General features: G+C 27.9%; 1 protein-coding gene across 1 annotated transcript in view; it reads right to left on the bottom strand.

The window, feature by feature from the left end:
• LOC101234878 (aladin) overlaps positions 1 to 21,061 on the bottom strand; it is a 68,737-nt gene that overhangs the window by 12,387 nt on the left and 35,289 nt on the right. The window contains exons 13-14 of the mRNA XM_065809832.1: positions 18,278 to 18,371; positions 17,436 to 17,503 (exon numbers count right to left, since the gene is read on the bottom strand). Of these exons, the coding sequence (XP_065665904.1) occupies positions 17,436 to 17,503; positions 18,278 to 18,371 (162 nt within the window). The remainder of the gene's footprint in view (positions 1 to 17,435; positions 17,504 to 18,277; positions 18,372 to 21,061) is intronic.

The raw sequence follows: 21,061 nt of genomic DNA, 5'->3' as shown, positions 1-21,061 counted from the left end.
TGAGAAACAATTTTTTTTCATTATTTCAACTTAAATTGATCAATGTTTATCTCTTATTATATCAAAAACAAGCAAAAAAATTTTTTTTTATTAAAGGTTGTACTTTACTTGTTTGTATTTTCTTAAAGAATGATTGCGAGTTTTATTGTTTTTATATTTTTTGGCAGGTAATATTATAAATAATAGACATATTTAATATGGAGAAATGTGACATTGGAAAGAGTTTTAACATTTATTGCCACAAAACTGGATTTTCTAGCAAACAAGGTTTTGTTCAATTCAAAGATCTATCTTGTGAAAAACAAGAAGAAATAATATGGCGAGCAAATTTAAAAGAAAAATATTGTTCAATAAGAATTATATGTTGCTATCATGAGCAGTTCTACGGAAAATATTTTGAGAGAAAAATTACAAAGTGTTGCAATCCTTTTGGAACACACAAGGAAAGTAAAAAAATTGCTATAAAAGGTCATCTAGCATTAATTAAAACAGAATTGATATGTAAATTAAAATAAAAACATTTTAGCATTTATAAAAAATTTTATATTTTCAGTTATTTTAAAAACTAAAAACTAAATTTGTTTCTTAGGTAATATAAAGATTTCCCTAGACTTGATAAAAATTTTGCAACAAAATAATGTATATGTAACCCCAGGTTAGAAATTCTGCAGAAAATGTTACAAAAAAAGCAGTAGAAACAGATGAAGACTTAAATTCACAGGAGGAATGGCAATCAAAAAGTAAGAAAAAAAAAAAAGTTAGATACTGCTATAGAATTGGAATTTCACCAGTCAAATTAAAAAGACTTTCAAAACACAGCAAATTGCCTGCAGCAAAACAAAAGTTTGAGAACACTATTGATAGAGTTGCAAAAATTGTCTCATTAGTATATAATATTAAAGAAACTTATTTAACAACAGAAATAAAAAGCCCTATTTCAAACAACAACATTAACAATGACCATGATCTATACATTTTAATGCATGAAATAAAAAAAACTCAATCTTAATGAATTACATGTCACATTTAAAAAAGACTACCCTACGTCAAAGTCAGTTTGTTGAAATTTTGTACTCTTAAACCTAAATGGTGCATTACAACTAATGCATCAGGTACTCATAATGTATGTGTATGCATACATCACCAAAACACAAAATTTTTTATTGATGCTATTATGTGGAATAAAAGTTATAAAGATTTCATGGCATTGATTTTTTGTTCGCCTAAAATGCAGAATGTATGTTGCATCAATGTAACCAATACCTGGTATTGAAGCATTAAAAAGTTTTTGGTGCAGGAGTTTATGAACCATGAGCTAATGACTGTTAAAAGAGTAGTATGTCAAGAAAGCCTAAAACAAATAACTGCTGGGCAGATTTTAGATGTTAATTTAATGTACTCCTTTTGTAAAGCCAAGATAAAAGGAATTTGTTTTAAATTATTTTCTGAAGATAAAATCAACCAAACATGAGCACAATTAGATAAAAGATATTTAGGTGGAAGAACAGTTCCTGGAACAAAGACATATCATCATTTTATTCCAACTGCTTCAAACACTATTAGTTATAAAAAAACAAGTATTGATAAATGTATTGAAATATTTGATATCATTCTAAAAAGCAAACATAATAAAGAGATTTTATTAAACATTAAAAAAATGGATTATATTGCATGTTTTTATGATGGATTTTGTGGGTAGAGATTGCTGAAGATGTATGTAAACTTGATATAAAAGTCAGACTCATACATCCACATGGACCAGGTAAAAACTTTTTTTGGCTAATGAGAAATGATAAGTGTTGGGTGCTCAATTCTGAAGTTATATGCCTAATTTCTACACCCACAACAATATTAGGTCATAAGTACAACATATTTAGATTTAGAGAATATAAGTAGTTGGTTACAAAAAAAAAATTATATACATTCAAAATAATTTTGTTGTAATTTTATTTAGCTATTTTGCATTTAGAATTTGTCTTTCTTTTTTTCAAATCCTTGGATGGAAGGATAAGAAGGAGGAGGGTTTAAATAAATCCCACTGTCCACCATATTATGTCAAAGACTATATTAGTATTAATCTACTAAATTTATTATTCTACTTGATTGTTAAAATATTTTAAAAAACATTTCAATATCTTTGAATTTAAAATTTATGATTTTTAAAATCGTGAAAAGATCTTAGTTTTGAGTGCTTACTTTGAAATAAGAGGTAAATAATGAAAATAAATTGTTTCTCAAACTTGAACTAAAAAAAAATTATGGTTTAAATTGAATTTTAATATTGATTTATTTTTATATTATTTTTGTATTAAAAAAGTAAAAATCCAGGTAGATTGGAGGAGGGGGGAGGGGCAAAGTTTGTATGAAGCCCCCTGGCCTTCCCTCAGCCCATGACTATAAATGTCCTAAACTCGTCAATAAATTACATTAATTGATGTTTTATTCAAATAAATGTTTTAAAAAACATTTCAATTGCTTTCGTTACAAAATTTAAATTTTTCTAAAAAGAAAATTTTTAAACGCAAATTTTGATCAAGTATTAGAGAGACAATTAATGAATCTAATTTTTTTCAGTAAACCTAAGATAAAATAATGATATACAATTAAACTTTTTACTTGGGATTTTGGGCCACAGTCTTCATTTACCTCCGAAAATCATGAATTTATAAGTCAAGATTTTTGAACAAAATTGGATAAACGAGGCATTTCCTGAGACAATTGAGTCTTGAGGGTGCTATTTTTAGATTCCACAAGTAAAAATCTATTATGGTACAAAATTTTAGGAAATTTTCTGAAGCTATTATAAAGATACTATATGTCAAAGTTGCTTTGTAGTCACTTCAGTTAATCACTAAAATGCTGAGTCAGCATTATTTATATATATTATATATATGACGATATCTCTGGAACCCATTTGTATTTTTAACTAAAACTTTCGCAGTTATTATTTTTTTAATATGGACTGCAAATGAGGTAAAAATAAATGAATTCTGAGACCTAAGGGTGTCATGGTCTGGATGATTTCATATGGAATGACCCATGCAAAAATAATTTTAAATGTTTAAATTTATCATAAAAAATACATGCCTACTAAAAAAATTTACATATTTAATTTACACAAAAAAAGATCAATGGTTAATTGTTATTCATAACGTAATATTATTTTATTGCATTTAAATTGTTAAAACATTAAAACAGCCATGGTCAATTTGTAAAGAAAAAAAATTATTAGCGTGGTCAGTTGCAGAGTCCAATCGCATGCCAACCCTGTCCAAGCCTGTCATGCGATTCATAAGACATAAAACTATAAAGTTCGCTTAAAATATTTTTTTTTTGATATCAACATCAATGCTTTCATTGTTAGTTGATGTTACATTTTCAATGATAATACGATAATAAACAACTCCAACATATATTTTTATAAGTAAAAAGTTTTGAGGACAAACTTGTTCTGGTAATTTATTGATTGAACAAACCTTCTAGTTTTTTGAAAACCACTGTTTCATCTAGCAATGAATGAGAATCAGGTCTTTTTGTAGGAATCTTTCTTAAAGTTGCAGAAGTAGGAAGTAAAGATGGCTTTTAAAAAACAATCTTTATTTGTATGAATTGTTGGAATAGCATTCTTTGTAAAGCCTACTGTATTTCATTTGCCTCATTTAATAAATTTTTCTTCGAAATAATTATAACATATTCCAGAGAATTTCCAATTGATTGAAGATGATTTCCAATTAATTCTGTTTATAAACTTGATCCACAGAGAGCATAAATCTATGTCTGAGGGAAAATTAAATACTGTTTTAGTTATAAAACCTTCTTCAGTATTGTCATTTTTTTTCTTTTTGTAACTGCTTTTGCAAGCAACTACACAACATTTTTTAGCATTTTATATAACAAAAAAATAATATAAAAATATAAAATGTTTTTTTTATTCCAATAACTATAGTTCTTTTGAAAACCACTTTAAGCAAATAAAGAACTTGAATAAAAACTAGCCTACTAAGTGTCAGATTTGTAAGCAACAAGTCCGGTCATGTATTTAAGTTGTAAGCAACAACTCCGGTCATGTATTTAAGTTGTAAGCAACAAGTCTGGTCATGTATTTAAGTAGGCATGGTTGTTTTAACGACTTGTTTTTATTCTTATTTCTTGTTATTTTTTTTTTTTTGCAAGGAGCTTTAACTTAAACGTGAAGTTTAACATTAAAGTATAAATAGGATCTACCTCAGAAGCAAAAGTGGTGCCAGAAAAAATTGGGATAAAATGGGATTTTAATGACCCGAAATAAATAGAATATCATTTAATCAGAGAAATGATTGCATTAGGCAATTAACTGTTATCACTTGTTGAACAAGTCATCTTCAACAAGCCTATGGAAAAGGCAGTACTGTAATACAAAATATCTTGTCGCTCTTACATGACTGAAAAAATTATCACTGATATATATAATAAAATTAGCTCCAAAATCGAAACCAGAATTTCACAAGCGACAGCAGTAATTGTAACATGTTGCATGTGACATGTGACATAATGACCAATAGCAGTAACTGTAACATGTTGCATGTGGACAAATTAGTACAACAATTAGTTTTTTAAGTTTTATTGGACATTGGATATCTCTAAACTTTATTCTTGATCATGCTGTCTTGGCAATAAAGCTGTTTCTGGTTTAGATCTGGTATCAATACTGTAAAAAAAAACTCAATAATATAGCAGAAAGATGAAACATTTCACATAGCAAGATACATTTACTTGTTCATGACAGTGGGGCTAATATGATAAAAGGTGTATGAGGTGCGGAATATGATTCTGCTGAGTGTTTTATTCATTCATTACAACAAGCTTTTGAAGCATCACATAATTCACAGTCAGATATAATACATATGATAGCTGCTGCAAGACGAATCATTACCTATTTTCACCACTTTGATATGACACAAGAAAAGCTGAAATGCATTTGTGAGGAACTTAAATTACCAGATCACCAGTTAATACAAAACACCCTGGAGTTCAACATACTAATTAATGGAGCAATTATTATAGCAAAACGAGCTATCTCTTTGTACATAGTTTGCAATATTCGGCTGAATACTGAATAGTAAAATTTAGTGCCGCATATACCGAATACAGAATAGTTGCAGAATACTTGTGGCATCTCTTGTTTAAATATAGCCAATAACTTAGAATTCAGTGACATTGTAATAAATGTTGAAACTGAAACCAAGTCTTAGACACAAATATACTGATGACATTACAGATTTTATAAATTGTCTTACAATCAAAAGATTTTATTCAAAGAACTAGAGTGTCACAGTGAGAAACATTTTAATTATCTAACCTTTTAGTTTTTATAATATATTGGACGCACATCAATATTTTTCATGTGATAAAGTAGAATGAAATAAAAAGCCTTTATTTCATGAAAATATAATAATATACAAAATAATGTATGAAAAATAATAATACTGTAACAACATTTATTGTTATTACAATATTACTATAAATATATTTTTATGAACTAAAGACTTTAAAAAAAAATTTATTTCATTCTCCTTTTATTCTATTCTACATTATAACAGTGACTAATTTTATATATTCATACTTTTAAAGATTTTTCTTTAAATTAAATTTAACTTATACAGCATTTTAACATATACAGCAGTTCATATGATTCCCAAATTTTAATACTTTCACAAAACTGAATAATAATAATAGACAAATTTTTTATTTTATCTGAAGCAGTGTGTTTTTTATAGGTTTTAAGTACATTTTTTAAACTACAATAAAATGACTTAAAAAGTTTTTATGGAAGAATTATTTTTAATGAGAAATACCACTTTTGAAGATCATTTGTACTCACCAGATATAATTGTTCTAGCCTTTTAGTATGTGGCATCTTGAGCATCATAAAACAATTTAAAAAAATAATTTTTAACTATCTAGTGTACAATACTCAGAAAAATTAACCTCAAGAGCAAATATACAGTAGTATCTTAAAGTTTAAGGACAGTTTTCTATAAATTTTGAACAACACATTCAATATTCCTGAAAGTTTCATTGACTATAGCTAATGATATTATTTTTCTGAAAATAAAAATACTTTTTCAAATTAAAATTTATTTATGTAACTAAAAAAAGATAACAGTTTCTTAGTGGTTCAAAAGGACACTTGTAGTTTTATTATTCAAAATTAATATGTACGGTTTTTAAAAAATTAGATTTAATTTCAAAAGGTCAATACTTTTTTTAAATTAATCTTTAGAGCCAATAACAGCCTGGCAACAACACAACATTGAGTTTACTAGCTTGACTATAACATCTAATGAAATTTTCAACCATTCTGATTCAATTAAAGCAAATAAACTTGTTTCTTGGCGCAGAAGCTTTATTCGTGTTTTAAAGTTGCACAGTTAAAACTGTAAACTTTTAACCACAACTAAAGTAGCCTCCTAGACTGTAGCGGCCTTTTCGGCTCTGGGAGGTGAATTAAAATAAAAAACAAGTAGATAAAAAAATCATTCTTATTTGTTGGTTTTTCACCTTTTAATTGACAATTGAGGTGTTCCCATAAATGCTTAATTGGATTAAGATCAGAACTTTGAGATCGCCACTCAAGTACACAAATTTTTTTGCTGGCAAATAAATTCTTAACAGAGACTGCAGTCTGCTTCGGCACACCCATCGGCAGGAGAAAAAAATTACTCAGACAAGCTCTAGAAAAACCCCTTTGGTGGGAGCAATTTTGACACTTCCCTGATCTCAAAACTATAAAAACTGAAATGATCTATCACCGTCCGCAGAAGAAAAGTGCGTTTAAAATTTTGCTTACTTTTAAAAAATTGAAAATGACAGCATTCAATATTTTTTGGCATTTTTACGGTATTATAAATATTCTTTATTCTAGATTGGCATAAAAAACACAAAAGGAAACTGTTTAACAAAAAAATGCAAAAGATTTTATAACAAATCAAGTTTTTAAATACTATTTTTTTCTAAAACAAAAGATATTCGATAGTTGCTATCAATGATTGATTGGAAAATTGCATCTTTGATAGTTTCATCAATGATCCTTAAGCTATGGTTGAGTACAACAGCTTTTACTCAACAAGTTATCCAAGAGTAATAAAAGCAGTTTTTCTCATTGAAGTATTACCATATATTATTATGCATTATATTAGAAAATGTGCACTATTTTCTAGTATTCATACTTTTCTCTTCCTTACAAGCTTTTGCTATTGTAGTCAACCAGACAGGTTTGCAGCCACTTCCCATACTCAGGGTGATCAATTGGCCTTTTGTATCTACTCCAGTGTAATTTAAAGTTGTGGTGCAAAGCCTCTAATGCCTGCTCACTGTATTTTCCTAGTGGTTCCCTTTGTTTTTCAATGAACTCTTTCACGTGGAAAAATACTGAATGAACCTTTGGAGTGATGCTTCCTCTTGTTAGAGACAAGTATGCAGTGTGAAATCGTCAATTCTTTCTACATAGTCAGGTTCCAATTTGTTTCCAAACCATCCAGAATCAAATTTTCGCAGTGTGTCAATTATATTAATGATGTCAAATGCGCAATCTTGTTCTGCCATTCTCTAAAAAAGATCCACATTCTTCAGCATTTTCCTGCATTCATTGCCAGCAAACGGTCCACCATGAAAAGGCTGTGGTTTGATATGTAGATCATTTAGCCAAGCTGAGCAGATTAGGCAGATTAGGCAGTTACAGTTGTTGTCTCATGTTGAAGGTTGAACTTTGATAGATGTGAAGTCAAAAAGAGGTGGTAAATTGACTTCTGCTCCATTCTTCTTCTTTCCTATGGTGATTCGGCAAGTATCACACATTCCAAGAGGCACTCTGTTGTCAGCAAAATCAAGACTTGATGAAAGTACGCTTAATACATCACCCATCATAGATTTTGCGAGAACTCTGAAAACATTACATAAAGCTATTCAGATAATGTATATCAAAAGAATTTTATGTTAAATATTCAAATGAAGAAATAAATTTTTTATAAACAAATCAAAGTATTAAAGAAAAAGGAAAAAATAACACAATACCTTGAGCTCTTTCTCATGCAGATAAAACAGACGGTTTTTCTGCAGTCATTGTGTGATTTGGCTTGATTTGGCTTTCTTTTGCTTCAATTTAGGTTTAGAAACTGAAGAAATTATTCTTTTTCTCTATAACAATATTGAAATGTAGATTTTTTAAGTACACAGTTCAAAATTTGAGTAACAGCATAAATTTAAAAATGATAATTACTATTTCCTGGATTTGGTAAAAATTATATAGATTCAAAATTAAAAATCATTTTTTAATCTTGGTTAACTAACAGCATGGAAGTTACATACAATATTCAATTAATGATCGCAAATTTTTATACGAATATCTAAAGTTAACGTAACAAAAGAGCAATTTAAATCATTAACAATTGCTCATTCTCAGATTTAGTAAAAATGAAATTATTTGCAGTTTTAGATTCTAATTAGTTTCTCTAACCAGATTATATATTTACAATTTAAAAATTTAAGGTTATTGCTGCTGTAAAAATGCCAAAAACTTTTAATGCTGTCATTTGCTGTTTTTTATAAAGCAAAAATTTAAAAATGAAATTTCTTCCATGGACGGTGATGGATGATTTAGTTTTAAGATCGAGAAAGTGTCAAAATTACTCCCACCAAAGGGTTTTTCTGGAGCTTGTCAGAGTAATTTTTTTCTTCTGCCAATGGGTGTGTCGGATTAGTGTCTTGTTAAATATCCTTGTGGTATTTACCATAATATGATGAAGCATTTTCTAATTGAAGACCTCCTTATACACGTGCTGATCCATAATTCCTTTAAAACAAAGAATAGGGCCAATACAATCACAACTGAAGCGAATTCAAAACCATAATATTTTCAACACCATGCTTAACAGTTGGAAGTTGGTACTAAGGATTGAATCTCTCACCTACAGGACATTGAAAATACTTAATTCCATCCAATCTAAATAGCATGAACTTAGATTCATCATTTCAAAGATCTTTTTCCCACTGATTTGATATCCAATGTAAGTGTTGTTGTTGTTTTTTGTGAACTTAACTCAAGCTTCCTAGTTCTTCACAGAAACAAGTGGTTTCTTCACTGGTCTTCTGTCAAACAAGGAAGCTTTACGAAGACAATGTTCGGTGGTCAACACAGAGTACTTAATTTAATAAAACTTCAACATTTTGGCATTTTCTTGGATTTCTTTTGATATTCTTACGAGCAATCTTTCCTTTTTTTGTTAATAATATTTTAGCTTTATATCGTTGAAAAAGTTGTCTACTGCAGTCTTGGAGACATTAAACTCATTTGCAATTTGACAATAAGACATTTTTGATTGGACTGATTTTAAGATTAATTTTTATAAAGTAGAACTAATTTCATTTTCTTTTTCAATTTTGAATTAAAAAAGAATAATAAATTAAAATATTGCACAAAACATAAATAAAGGCCCCTGTTAATAAAACTACCAGTGTCGGTAAACTTTTGAACTGCAGAAAACCCATTATCTTTTTTATATTACATAATTAAATCTTAATTTGAAAAAATGTTTTTCTTTTCAGATTAATAATATTATTAGCTATCATACATCAGAACGCACTTTTTTTGCGTATTGCGTATTGAGTATGCTACTCATATCATACTCAATACTCAACGTACGCAACTTCTTTGAGTATAATACTCAATATGCAACTCATAGTACGCATTTTTATTGAGTAGAATACTCAATACACAACTCATAATACGCATATTTTTTGAGTATTTTGCGTAAAAATACGCAATTTTTTTGAGTGTAAAATATAAATTAGTTGTTAAAGTATATATTTTTTTATAAATAACAAAAACACTAAATTATAATTTAACCATTATAATTTGTTTTTTAAAATAAATTATTAAGGTTTGCGTGTCGAAAATCACGTCTTGAAGCCTCAAGGGAGTAAGCAGCATTGCTTTTAATGACTTTTATGAGCTTGCTTCAAATAACAATTTACAATTTGCTGTTTTACAAGTTGATAAACTTTGAGTTGCTTTGTTTTGTAAGTTGATAAACTTCTAGCGTTAGTCTTTGAAAAAATGACTTTTTTTATAATTTTTTGTCACCTTTATGAGGCTATAGATGTATATAAGATGCAAGTATTTATCTTTTTATCTATAGTAAATAAGTTAGATAAATAAAATAAATCATTTTAATCTTTAATCTTATATAAACTAAAGTGCCTTAGCCGTATTGTCGATTGAAAATAGTCAACCATCATGCAGCGAAAGCATAAGCAATGCTTTATTAACAAATATAAGTATTAAACGATATGTTAAAGAGATTAATGAAATTAAACATAACTTGAAAAACAATAAATTTCCGCGTAAAATTTTAAAATTTGGTGACACTGAAAAAACTTACAGTTCGGTTTTAAACTTTTTTCATTGCCGAACCGAAATCGATTTTAAGCCCGGAAAGAAAGAAAAATTACATTTTACCTGCATTTATTGCTATAAGGTATTACATAAACCACTAGGTAAAAGTGGTAAATTTTTAAGCATTTTAATTCCACACAATGTAACGGCAAAGACGATTTTATGGCTTGGAAAAAGGCTTATGATGATACAAGTCTTGATAATGATGATGACTCGTTGTTAGATGACAATATTATGGATCTAACTAAATATGTAATGTCATCCAATATGGCAACACAAGAGCTAGGTAACATTCATCTAAAAAGACTTTTAGAGCGTCATAAAATTCATTTACCATGCAAGAAGTCTTATGTCTATAATATAGTTCCTATGGTAGTTGAAAAGAAAAGCCAAAACTATTACATTAATAAGTGATATCTGGGATAGCCGCCAGCTTGCTGATTTTTTTGCCTTATGTTGCCAGGTTACCTTTGCTGATTTCAGTAAGAAGCTAATAGTTCTTGGTCTTCAACGAATGAGTGGCCCACATAATGCTGAAAATATTATATTGGTTTCAGAAGAAATATTAAATCAATATGATTTCGATAAATCTAAACTTGACAGTTATGTGAGTGATGGTGGTAAAGCTTTTCTTTGAGTTTTCCACAAATGCTCAATTATGAATTGGAAAACGGCAACTGGATTGAAGAAGAATTTTGGGAAGAATTGTTTGAGAATGACGACAGTGATGAGAATGATCAGGAACTGAAAGATTCACCTGAAAACAAAATTGAACATGAAATTAACGAATAGCTTACTGATGAAATAAATTCAATCCAAAATGATAATAAATTCAGCAAACTATCTAATGAGATTGATGCTGAGATTGATGTTACTGGAATTGATGATGCAGATAATTATGAATTTGGGGATCATAGTATAGTAGATCAATTAGAGTTTGAACTCGGCAGCAGAAAAGTACCTCGTTTTGCATGCACAAACCACAAATTTATTATTTCTATACGTAATACTGTGAGGTCATGCAAACGATTGAAAACTATTTTGTCATTGCTTTGTTCATTTGTTAAAAAAACTCATCAGACAATTCAAATTGCCCAAACCTTTCAACAAAAAGAAAATAGCTTAAGAAACGAAAATTTAACTCGTTGGTCATCAAGCTTTTTAATGTTGATTTGTTTTTACAAAGCATATAAAAAACATTGTTTTGAAACTATTAAATGTCCAGTTACTCAAGCAGAGATTGAATTCTATTTATCATTGATGCTCCCAGCATATAGATTTACGCTTTTGAATCAAAGAAATCGCGTACATATTGGTGACTTGGTACCAAGTTTACATTTATTAATCATGCAATATGAGGAAATGGCTGAAAAAGATGATAAAAAGAAAAAATTTTGCGAATTGCTGATAACTATTGTAAAAAAAACAATTTGAGCATGAGCTTAACTCTGCTGTTTATGCAGCTGCTGCAGTTTTAAATGTTTCTAAACTTTATCTATGGTATCAAAGACCGATTGCAAAAGCCACAGTCAATTTGGGACTAAGTTCATTAGTAAACTTGGCAATTAAATTTAATTAAAAAAACGAAAAAAACGATTTGACAGCAAGTGGTTCTAATAATAGTTTCTCTCAAAAAAGTGTTCCTGACGATGAAGCCTTTGATCAGTTTTATCAAAGCATAGAATTGGATCAGGTAGAGTACAACAAAAAAGAACTTAGCATCGGACACCTAGCTGACAAAGAAAGGAATAACTTTGTAAACATTTTAAGAAACCATAATTTCACCAACAAAACTCATTATGATGCATTTTGGTTTGAGAAAAGAAAAGAATTGCCATATCTTTATAATTTGTGTCTCATGTTTTTTAATATACCAACATCCTCCGCTTATGTTGAACATTTTTTTAGCATATGTGGTGTAGTTAATCGAAAAAGAGCCGGCAACATGACAGATGAAACACTAATAAATCGTGCCTTTTTTAAAAGTAACTTAACGATTCTTAATGAAATGGCTGAATGAAAATAATTCTTCAGTTGTTTGAAAATTTTCTTCATTACTTTTGTTTTTGTTTATAAATTGAAAATACATTTTAGAAAAATATAATTTTTTTTTTCTCTTTCATTTCGGTTTCTGTTTGTTCATTATATAAAAAACAATATTACTTTTAGAACAAAATTATATTTTACACTAAAAAAAAACACACACAAATTACTCAAAAAAAAATGCGTATTATAAGTTGTGTATTGAGTATTCTACTCAAGAAAAATGCATACTATGAGTTGCGTATTGAGTATTATACTCAAAGAAATTGCGTACGCTGAGTTGCGTATTGAGTATGATATGAGTAATATACTCAATACGCAATACGCAAAAAAAAGTGCGTTCTGATGTATGTTAGCTATATTCAGTGAAAATTTCAAGAATATTGAATGTGTCGTTTAAAATTTATAGAGAAATAAATGACTTCCCTTAAACTTTAGGACGCTACTGTACTTGATACTGTATCTTTAAATGGTTGATGAGGTTTATGTTAAAATAACTGTTACATTTCATGGTAGAAAAATCTATGTTCATTTCAAGATGAACATCATTTCAACATAGAGAAGCTTGCCAGAGCAATACTTGCAGCAATGGTTAAGTATTTACAGTACTTACATTGATTGTTAGGTACTGGTGTCTACTTTGGATTCTGATTTTCAATACAGTGTTGTTGCTAATGTAATTGAATCTATTAAGCAGTGCAGTGAAAAAGTTAATTCTGCAATTTGCAATAACAATCAAGTAAATAAACCTTTTTTTATTCTTTAAAACCCTGTTTTTGATTCCTAAAAAACCCTGAAAAACTAAAACAAATATACTTTTGTTATACCATTATGTCCAACTGCGAAATATACATAACAATTGAAATATACTATATACAATTGTTATACCATTTTATGAACATATTATTTTCCTTTATGGGAGAATATACATGAATACATAACAATCGGTTTATCGAAACAATTGGCTCATCGAAACAATTGGCTTATCTAAACAATTGGCTATTCAGAAAAATTGGCCAAAAAGAAATTTCAATTTGATGAACAGTTAAATTAGAAAAATCTCGTGAAACTGAGATTGCTAAAATTAAACTCACTTATCACATTGTCTAGTTTAAATGAGTTAACCAAAATGTGAAACTGCATGCATGCATGACTTAAACTGCATGAATGCAAGCTTTTATGAAGAAACCCTGACAGCTTTGAAAATAAACCCAGTTACAAATCAGGAGTGAGTTTAAGGTACCGTTTCTTTTCTGCAAATTTTCATTAATAGATAAAAAATTATTATGAATTTTTTTTTTTAATTTAACTTCACCTCTCCAAGGTTATGAACACCACTACAGTCGAAGAGGCTACTTTAGTTGTGGTTACAACCCTCTCTCAAAACATTATAACATGAATCTTGACAAACAAGGTTGTTGCATGCAAAAATAAGTTTACGCGGTCCTATCAGGGATGTTTTGGAGATCGAATATGGGACTTAAGGAATTATGAAAAATTAAGTGAGTGAGATTTTTGACAAAATTACTAAATGACTTGAAAGAGTTGATGAAACAATACAGCAAATTGTTTATATTGCTGAATACATTGTTTAATGATGTTTATATTGCTGGAAACATTGTTCATAAAATCAAAATGGATAATGCTGAAGATACTTTTATTTATCAGAAAGAATACAGCTTTTTTTATTACAATAATTTTTTTTTGTCAGCGACTGATAATGAATTTCAATCTTAAACAGTGGTGAGAAAAGTAGCAAAGATATGTACTCAAGTAAAAGTACTGCTACATGAAATTTTACTCAAGTACAAGCAATTTTTAACTTATACCATATTTTAATTTAACTTATACCATATTTAACAAATACCATAATTTTCTTTAGCTAACTAATAAACACATTTCAATGCATATAAATTTTAACTATTACTTTGAAAATTATTTTTATACGCCTACAAATAATAAGCCTTCAGTAAAAATAGCATTTGTGGGCAAAAAAAATTTTAAAAGTTTTAATTAGGAGGCGTGGCTGACTAGGGAGCAGGTTTAACTTTTCCTTCAATTTTTTTTTTTTTTTTTTTTTGGTTATGGTGTTTTATTTCAAAGTAGCTTCATGTGCACATAGTTGTTTATTAATATTTATATTAATTGTTTATATTTTTCGAAGTTTTACAGAATAAGTGCATCAACACGTATATAAAATATAGCCGTAATCAAAGTGTAGTTACATACATTAACTGACTTAAGTAGGTATGGGGAAAGTAGAGTGTACATTATTTTTTGTGCTACTATAAGTCCATATAAATTTGCACAAATTAACAGTGACTTAATGAAAAAATAACCTCCAAAGATATATAATTTTTGATAAAAATATAATTTAAATAACTTCATTAGTAATAAGTTAGTGTAGTGTCATGGACATCACTATATATTCTGCCACATCTTTATCACGATTTATAAAGCTGTAAATGCAGTGTAGTCTACATTACTCTACTAAAAGTCAGTTTGAAAAGTTAATTTTATTAAATTCAAGTCAATTTAAAAAGTCAATTCCAATTTAAGTAATATCGGAATAGCCACAGTCAAGTGTACATATATCAACTGAGGGTTTATGTTTTGCTAGGCATTCTATTAATCAAAACAAAGGTGTTTCTAGATTTGAAACTAAAAAAAATTGCTCAAAAAATTCAAATATTCCTCCCCCATGTAACAAATAATCACAAAATTGTAGAACTTTAAAACATTAATGAAAACTGTTAGGACACTAAGTTATAAAAAAGGCACTATATCATATAAAAAACCCATACTTTTTGTGATTTAAACAATACTAATATGTAATAATTTTTTTTACTAGTAACATATATCATTTAAAATATAGCAAAGTACAATACTTTAAAAAATATATACTCAACCCTCGGAATTAGGAAAAATGAGGTTGGCAATAATTTGTCAACCTCAAACTTTTAGAGGATAGCATTGGGTAGGCGAAAAAAAAATGATACAAAGGTCTTACCATAAAACATAGAAACGAGGACAGCAGTTTTTTGCCAACCTCAAACGAGGGCTTCCTTCCAAGGGCTGTATACTTAAATATACTTTTTTTAAGTATATATAAGTAATGATTATAAGTAAATATTAAATCAAGTATATATAAGTAAAAGTAAAATTTCACATTTAAAGAAATGTCTTGAAGAATGTTTTCTATTTCAATGTGTATGTGAGCCAACATTTTGAAAAGCAAACTAATATTCAAGAGCTTAGAAAAATGATTTCAGTAAGCTCCTTCAGAGAATAATGGCCATCAACTATTAAAGTACTGTAATGAACGAACCAAAGTTTTCTAAGGAACATAAGAAATTGATTCAATTACATTAAAAAGAAAATGTGGATTGGGAAATTGAATTTAAATACAAATCAATCAATGAAATGTATGATTTATTTTTATACAATTACAATTTTGCAATTGAACAATTAATCCCAAAATTTAATAACCAAAAATAAAGGAACAAAATAAATGGGTTTCTTCAGAATTAAAACATAAAATAAAAACTAAAAACAAACTATGGCTTTGAATAAACATAATCTGGACTGGGATGACAAATTAACTAAAACAGAATAAAATTTTGAAAAAACTTTTGAAAAGACTTAAATAAAAAATTAGTATTAGAATACCTACTTTGAATCAATGAATTATTGCAACATTTTTTTCAATAATATTTTAACAAATGCATATCATAAAGGAATATCCATAGGTACTGTATATAGACTTTAAAAATGCTTTTAATAGTATAAAAAGTTATTACCCAAGATACTTACTTCTGGTATTTCTGGTAGCCATCTAGTGTCTATTGTCTGTTTCTTAGCTAACAGAAAACAGCGAGTGACTAAGGGTAAAAGTGTGACTGACTGGATTGGTATACTGAGTAGTGCACCTATCTATTCTAGGTCATTTTTTTATATTTATAAATGATTTACCAGAATTAAATTAATGAAGTTTGGTGATATGCTGATAATAGTAAGATAATAGCACCTATTTCTTCTTGAAATGATTCAAAAGTGTTTCAAAATGACTAAATAAACTTTACAAATGGTCCACAAAATAGAAATTAGGATTAAATTTTGAATATTGTAAAACTATGCACTTTGGCTCAGAAAATGAAATTTTTGAATTTTATGAATAAGAACACATTAATAAAAATTAAAAAGTCCAAATTTAAAGTTGAACCTAGAAAAAGACATTGATGGTTATATATTAAGTGATTTAAAATGGGCCAAACAAGTTAAATATGCAGGTTGTAAAGGAAATATTAATAATAAAAAATAGACACTTCTATTCAATCATGGTATCAATTTTATCAATAGATATTAATGAACAAGAAAAGGTTCAACAAAGAGCAAACAAAATGATATCAGAACTAAAAAAACTTAAGAAAAAAGATCAAAAGTTTTGGATTTGAGAACTTTAGAGGCCAGATGACTTGAAGGCAACCTGAATCAGCAATTCAAGATATTTAAAGATATTGAAATCACTGTTATCAAACAAAAGCAAATACCAATGCCGAAACAAACAGGTATTTTAACGCTAAAAGACTATTTGCATGTGTGTTCCCTAGACTTATAAAATTTCAAACTTATTAAAACTCCCCTAAAGCTATAAAATTTTGTTAGTATTTGAATTTTGAAAAATTGCTGAACTTGAAATTGCTCTTGCACAAAACTGTTGAATTAATTTTCATTTTGCTGCAAAATATGCAACGAATGAGATGGTAAGCAAATTAACAAGAATTTTTTTAACAAGAATTTGGATCAATCATTGTATCGTTTTCAATGTTTTTTACAATGTAAATAAGCACAACCTGCCAGGCAACATCTGAAAGACTGAAATATAATAATATATAGTATAATATAAAAAACAACTTAAAATTAAAGAATACTTTAAATATTAGTTAATAACTTTTAAAACCTTTAAATGAAACAGCCAATCTAGAATCTGTCGGATCCCAAGCCATGTGAGATATCAGTCCACCAAGTCTTAAACAATTCATATTTTATTAAATGAAAAAATGATGAATGCAGATATATATATATATATATATATATATATATATATATATATATATATATATATATATATATATATATATATATTATAGAATAACTTATAAAAAATACAACTTTTTATGGAACTTCAATTGTAATGCCATTGACATTCATTCAGCCATTTTATTTAAAAAATACAAAAATAAAAACTGTTATAAAAAGACAAATTTTTATAACATTGAAAGTTTTCAAGTTTAATGAGAACTTTTAACTAAATCAATATCAAAATGCAAAATTAAAAATTTATTTTAAAACAAATGTTAGGACACTACTTCAATTTTTTTTTGTTTAATAAGAATTTTTCATTGATAATAGCAGTGTCAAATTTGATCCATGACTACCAGCATATCATCACAATAAACTTTAATTTCAATATAAAATAAAAAAGTCAATAATAGTAAAAAAAAAACATTACTTCCTGACATTAAAACACATAGCTTAAAACAAATCATTATTAAAAATAATAAATTTATCTTAGTGCTTGTATTGGATATTTGAATAGTTTCCAGATTTCTTTAAAAATTTAAAAATAGTTTCCAGATTTCTTTAAAAATTTAAAAATAGTTTCCAGATCTCTTTAAAAAGTTTAGTGCCATTTTTATACCTGACAAAATTAAATGATTTTGTATCGTATTTTTGTATGGTATGCAAACTTTTTTCCAAACGCAGTTTTAATTTTATCGTGCCGATAACTAAATAATATACCTTGGTTTGAAGCATTCATCAGACCAACAATATGATGATAAATCTGCACATTTCAAGGCAACACCTGATCCTAAAACACTGTCTTCCTTATTTGCTATTTTAAAAAAAAATTAGATTTTGACTACAAAATAAAATACAGTAAAAATTAAATAACACAAAATATAAATATATAAACATAAATTTGTAAACAAATTGTATACTTATTTTAGATAGTGGATGGGTATAAAGTATCATTGATTGACAACTTTTTACAATTTATTTTAAACCTGTTACTGGTGTTATTTTATATATATTGCAATTATACCTGATTATAAATTTGTTACTTACAATAATGTCACTGGAGCATAATATAACAAATTTTTTTATATTTAACAAAAAAAGGTTTCCATTGGTGAGTCATCACTAGGCTGCCATTATCCTGGTTTAGTATTTTATTTTTGGGTAACAACATTGTAATCTATCTATTTTAATAGCCTCCCAGATTTTTCTAGTATAATTAATTAAGACTGAACTTGTTTTAGGATTATTCCAATTAATTGTACTTTTGCAATGTTGTGCATGTTCAACAGTACAGACGCTTTCACTTTGGTCGCAATTTTTTTACGTTTAGCTATTTGTGTTACCTTTTTTCTGCTTTTTCACCTAAATAAAAAGCACTACATTCACATCAAAGTTGGCAAACATCGGGGTAACTGTTTAGAGGTAGCTTTGATTCGAAAATGAAAAAAAGTTTTTATGTCAACTTTTTTTCGAAACTCTTATCTATCTAAAAATAATGCTTACTTTAGGAACCCACAAAAGTATTATGATATTATTTGAATTATTTTTTTGGCAGTTTTTTGGTTGGGATGGTTTGTAATGTTTTACAATATCTAGAAGTTGTTACCAAGAATATCCAATTTCCATCAAAATATTAATTAGAAACTCAATTTGTTTTTCTATGTAATCAATAGTTCATAATTTATTAGCTCTTGCAAAAAAAACTTTTAAATATTCCTATTGCAATATATAATGATATACACAATTGCAGCTTTACATTCGTTATAGCATTCTTGCGGTATATAGAAAAAACTTTTTAGCTTTTTAGTTAAAATATAAAAAAAATATTAAAATAATAAAAGTATAAAAATATTAAAAGTTATATATATTTTAACTATTAATGTTTTTATTTTTTGTATTTTAATATCAAACTAATAAAAACTAAAATAATAATAATAAAACAAGAAACCATTAATACTGAACTAACTAACTTTAATGACAAACTTAACAATTAAACAGCTTATTTACAAAAACACTATTTCCAAAGCAAAGAAAATTAAAAACTTATAAAAATGTTTTTCAACATTTCATGTTTTTAATTTTAGAAAACAATTTTTATCATTCTTATCTTTTACTTGGATTTTAGTGAAAAAAATTTTGAAGAAGTATGGTAAATAAATAATTACTGTTTTTCTATTCATTTTTATAAAGGAGTTTTAAATGTAATAAATAGCAAATCCATGTGATAATCATCCATCTTCACTTCCAACAAGATTGCAAGCAACCACTATTACAATTGGAAGTTACTGAAAGAGAAAAGATGAAGTTTATAAAGTAAGATTACGATTAACAGACGATTTATAAGATTGCATATATCATATAAATTATATGAACCAGAAAAACAAGAAACAGGAAAGGTATTCCAAATGACTGACAAATAAGAAATTTTGGAGCACTTAGGAACAGTCACAGTAAAAGGATTAGACTTGATTAAATGACGAGTAACACAAGAATGAATTTATGCAGATGGCACAAGAGATGCTAGCTCTATAGAGCAGCACCCATTAAAGTATTTATAGAAAAGAAAAAGAGAAACAACACTATGATGATGTGACAATGGTTAAAGGTTGGCTGCAAGAGTAAAATCCAATTATGTTTACAATGTGCTTTTGCACTTTGTCTAAAAGACAAAGTACAAAAGCACATTGTAAACATAGGGCATCATTTGAAGACCTGTTCCAGATATGACAACAGTATTCCATACAAGGACAGATTTGAGATATATGGAGATAAAGAATAGAACCTAGAGTAAAAAAGTGATGAACTCGATAAAGAAATGCAACCTTAGCAGATGCTACTTTTGCAATCAATTAGATTTATGGTTTCCAAGAAAGATTGGAAGTAAGAGTTAACCCTAGAAGGGTAGATGATTCATCTAGTAGATTTCTGTTTATAAAAATAGGAAACTCTAGATTGTTTTAAAAAAAATTAAGTTTTATCTGAGTTAAAGTTTATCAGCCTCTGAGAGCCCCATGATGTAGCAGAAGCAAGAACTTTTTCAAGCTTGAATGCCCCCCTCCAAGCAATCATAAAGTGTTGGCTTTTTATCAAGACAAGAATAAATGGTAGTTTATCATCAGCAAACAATGCCACTTTAGCTATGAAAATTTCTGGGAGATCGTTATTGTAAATTAAAAAAAGTATAAGGCTAAGGATAGGACCTTGAGAAACCCCTGAAGATACAGAATATGAAGAAGACTGTTGTCCATTGAGGACAACTTTGGTAAGGAAGGATTCAATAATCTTAAAGATGTTACCTGATACACTGTAAGAAAAGTGCTTATGAAATGACCAGCATGCCAAACTTTATCAAAGGCTTTAGAAATATCAAGAGCAATAGCCTTACCTCTCTACATCTTTCTGATGTATGATAAAACCTATTAGTTAACAAATCAGCAGTAGAACAAAAAGATCGATATCCAAGTTGATGATCAGAATGTAAGTTATTAGATTCAAGATGAGAGA

Source organism: Hydra vulgaris, chromosome 11 (assembly GCF_038396675.1).
Source record: "Hydra vulgaris chromosome 11, alternate assembly HydraT2T_AEP".
Classification (NCBI taxonomy): domain Eukaryota; kingdom Metazoa; phylum Cnidaria; class Hydrozoa; order Anthoathecata; family Hydridae; genus Hydra; species Hydra vulgaris.
The sequence above is the reverse complement of the archived record's forward strand: the minus strand, read 5'-3'. Positions and strand labels throughout refer to the sequence as shown.